The 4261-nt window shown below is 46.8% G+C and overlaps 1 protein-coding gene across 1 annotated transcript; it reads right to left on the reverse strand.

Moving 5' to 3' along the window:
* Positions 1 to 2904: 2904 nt before the first annotated feature.
* LOC102451426 (olfactory receptor 5AR1-like) lies at positions 2905 to 3843 on the reverse strand. Its single transcript, XM_006122737.2, has one exon. The coding sequence runs from the start codon at positions 3841 to 3843 to the stop codon at positions 2905 to 2907; it is 939 nt and encodes a 312-aa protein (XP_006122799.2).
* Between the last annotated feature and the right edge of the window lie 418 nt (positions 3844 to 4261).

A 4261-nucleotide genomic window follows, 5' to 3' on the forward strand; every position in this document is an offset into this window, starting at 1 on the left:
AAATGTCTCTTGACATCATTTCCCAGTGTTGCTCTGGATTCCACCAGCCAGACGCTTTGCCTAGTTTCTCACCAATTTATTATACTATGTACCAATATATTATAACCCCCTATAATTTCAGTAGAGTTTTACCTTGGTGCACAGTCAATCTGTGGAACTCCTTGCCGGAGGATGTGGTGTAGGCTAGTTCCTTAACTGGGTTCAAAAAAGAGCTAGATAGATTCAGGGAGATTAGGCCCATCAATGGCTATTAGAGAAGACGGGTGGGAATGGTGTCCCAGGCTCTGGAAGTAGGTGACAGGGAGGGATCATGTGAGGATTACCTGCTCTGTTCCCTTCCTCTGGCGTATCTGGTATTGGCCACTGTAAGCAGACAGGATACTGTGCTGGATGGAGCATTGGCCTGACCCAGTCTGGCCATTCTCATGTTCTTAGAGTTAACCCAGAGGCCCACTGCTGTAGCCTAGCTCAGAATCAGACCGAACTACAAATGGGCACCAGCCCTTTGTACGTAAGATTTGGATTCTGCTCCCAAAACTGTTCCTTTCAAACTGGGGGAAATCCTTTAACACCTGTGCAAATAACTCCCACCGAAGCCTCTGTGCTCTAGGTCTGGCAGATTCATGAAGAAGAGAATCACAGGACACTAGCCACTAGGTCACAGGGCCTAGTAGTACTGAATGGAATGTGTGTCCTATATTGTCCAGCACCCTCGTGAACAACACCGGCTCATATAAAATCTGACTTTTTATTACGTTGAAAATGATATACACAAACCTGGTGCTCACATAGATGTTTCTGGATATTTCAATGCAAACCCATGCGGGTTTAGTTACAAAAGAGACCTCATTTATTGACTAGAGAGAGAAAGGGGGGTTTACAGGATTACAAGTCAGGAAGTATGAAAGGAATGTCTGTTGAGTGTCTATGGCAACAGCCGGACATCTGAGACTGTATCAGGAAGAGAAGCCTCGGGTTTTGTGTGCCAGTAAAATGTCCCATAAGCTGTTGGTAGGGCATGGGAATTTCAGTGTGTCCTCCAAACGGGAATCTCCCCAGATCCCTTGGCTAGATAAAAAGTCATACTGGAGACTTGTAGCCAGACAGGAACCCCCCCTTGTAACATCCATTTTTGCTTGCCTGGAGCATGCAGGGCACACAGAACAAAAGGCCCAGGCTGCTGTCACCGTGAATATCTGTAAACAGAGATACGCCAATTGCTGACCAAAAGGCTGCCGAGGAGTGCCCTTGACTCAAACCCATATTGATACGAACACACAGCCGTCCACGGGGGGAGGAATCTCTCGCCCAGTAAAAAAACGTCTAGTACTCAAAATTTAGTTATCTCTCTTGCAAGTGTAAATTAACTTGAAACTTGCATGTAAGAACTGGCACCACAAAACGGACCAGTACAATTTGGCATCTTAAAATAAGAAAGAGGATACGAGCCCCCAGGGGTATAAAGATGGGTCCAGCAGCACATTTACTCTGAGTGTCAATCTACCATATATGCTGGTTGGGTTAGGTGATTGGCCTCCCGAGGTTCCACGGGGACGCCCACCTCGTATTCGTCTTTCCTAGGAATTGAGGGACCAGCCCTGGCCTGACCCGCTGGAGTCGAGAGGCACAGAAAGGGGTAAAAATTGTACCTGGATGTGGTCCTTTGTCTTAAGTGTACACACAGACTTAGAGCTCTTTAAAGATTAAGCTGTCACTTGGTACCATTATTTCTATTTTCTATCTTTATTTTCTTTGTAACCATTTTTAAGATCTATATTTGCTAGCAGTTAAGAAATAGAGCAATAGCCATTGTAACCGTATGATTTATAAGCTTCTTTAATAAACCTGTAACTGTTTAAGTTTTAACCTGACTCCTTCAGTTGCTGTAACAGAACCAAGCACAATTTAAAGGAACTTCAGCTGGTCATAAGGGACAGGTATAGGAAGAGCTTGGGCGTTTGGATTTGTGTCACTCCCAGGTGGCAGATCCGTTGGGGCATCTCTCAGTCTTTCCCAGACTTCCCGCTGCGAAGGGATTCTGTATCCTAGCAGCTAAAATCTGAGGTGTAATAAGCTCATCCTATAAATAAAAGGGACGTCTGTTGGCCTGCTGGCTGCCCTCTGTGAAGGGACCCCGGTCCTAGCAGTAAAGACACGGACGTTAAACTTTTTCGGGGCTCCCTTCGGCCTCCTGGCTGCCCGATGCGACAAGACTTCGTGTCTTAGCAGTTAAAGACTTGGGTGTCACACACACACACACACACTGCTCTGACCGTCGGCTGACAAGACTACGGAAGACACTCTCAACTCATTTGTCATGAACACATGGCTCATCAGGAGAATAGTGCAGTATTGTATAGAAAAAGGGGTTGGATTCCCAGTCTGTTGCATGCTCAACACATCAGTGACATAACTGTCCCATTGCCCTAGCACATGGAAATCACCTCTCTCCTCACGCCTGGACACACAGCAGGTGACAATAGGTACAGGAACTCCACAGAGCACAGAAAGAGCTGAAGAGTAGCAGGAAGGTGAAAAAAACTCCCTTTTGATCACCCACAGAAATCACACACGTCACCCTTGGAACTGCCCAATTCAATCAACACCATTGGAAAGGAGAGGGAGCTAGATTTGATGCCCCCTCTTTTCCTAATACAATTAGCTCCCTGTTTTCAAAGCACATCAAATATAATTTTATGTGCACAGAGAGGCAAGGAATGAAAGAACCCCTGATCTCAGTGGGTACCTGCAGCCCTTGTGGAAATACGGACACATGTATAATAACAACAAGATAATAATCAAAAGTACCACCACGGGATGTGTCAAATTACATCACTATGGGGTGGGAACTGAATTGCCCTTTTTCCACTGCCCATCACTCCGCCAGCACTGAGATGAACTCAATCAAGACTGGGTTAGGAGTTTGTTCATTGCTTTCCTCAGGGCGTCCTTCACTTCCCTGTTCCTCAGGCTGTAGATGAGGGGGTTCAACATGGAGACCACCACTGTGTAGAACACGGAGGCTATTTTGTCGGTGTCCATGGAATAGCTGGAGGGGGGCCGGAAATACATGAAGAGTTGGGTGCCATGAAACATGCCCACTGCGCACAAGTGGGAAGCGCAGGTGGAGAAGGCTTTGCACCGGCCCTCGGCAGAGCGAATCCGCAGGATGGTGGAGAAGATACACACATAGGACAGGAGGACAGTCACAATGCTGCTCAATATAATGTAGCAGGTGGAGGCAAACATCACAATCTCAATGGTGTGGGTGTCAGAGCAGGAGAGCTCCAGCACTGGGGGGAAGTCACAGTAGAAATGCCTGATGAGATTGGAGCGGCAGAATGACAGCCGGAATATACAGCACGTCAGTATCAGAGAATCCACCAAACCCACAGTGCACACCCCAGCCACGAGAAGGTTACAGCGCTGTCTGGACATGGTGACCGTATAGAGCAGTGGGTTACAGATGGCCACATAACGGTCATACGCCATCACAGCCAGCAAGAGACACTCAATATCTACACAATGAAGAAAGAAATACATTTGCACAGCGCAGGCAGTGCGAGAAATGATTTTCCTCTCAGCTAAGAAAATCTGCAGCATCTTAGGGGTAATGACTGAGGAACAGCAGAGATCACAGAAAGACAAATTGCGGAGGAAAAAGTACATGGGGGTGTGGAGTCGGGGATCAACTGTGATTAACAAGATCATCCCCCCATTCCCTATGACAGTGATAATATAAATCAGTAGAAACAACACAAACAAGGGGATCTGCAGCTCCGGACGATCTGTCAGTCCTGAGAGAAAGAACTCAGTCACCTCCGAGTGATTTCCCTCTTCCATCTCCTCTGAGCTGAGATCAGGCAGCTACAGAGATGTGGGCAGGTGAATGGCTTGGGGAACCTGTCTCTTCGCTGTAATATGTAAGTGATGAAAAATGGAGGTCAGTTTCTTAATAGATACTAGTACTAGATCAGGGAAGGGCTTCATCCACAGAGCTAGGTATTCACAGCTGCTCATTCTATTTGATCATTTTCACACACTGCAACCATACAGGGACTCTCAGGTTAATCATCCCCCCCCACACACACAGACAAACACTGCTGAGAATTGCTCCGAGCAGCAGACAGGGACTTGCTTAGCTCCGAAAGGGATGATAGTAAATGAGTGTCGATGTCTCTAACTTCTATTGACAAAGGGGAGCACTGTGGCTCAGCAAGTTACTTTGGGGTGAAACTTGCTCACTGATATAATTAAGCTC

This window comes from Pelodiscus sinensis, chromosome 4 (genome assembly GCF_049634645.1).
Source record: "Pelodiscus sinensis isolate JC-2024 chromosome 4, ASM4963464v1, whole genome shotgun sequence".
Classification (NCBI taxonomy): domain Eukaryota; kingdom Metazoa; phylum Chordata; order Testudines; family Trionychidae; genus Pelodiscus; species Pelodiscus sinensis.

Excerpts from the sequence above, each read along its gene's own strand:
- LOC102451426 (XM_006122737.2), bottom strand. The coding sequence starts at position 3,843 with ATGGAAGAGGGAAATCACTCGGAGGTGACTGAGTTCTTTCTCTCAGGA.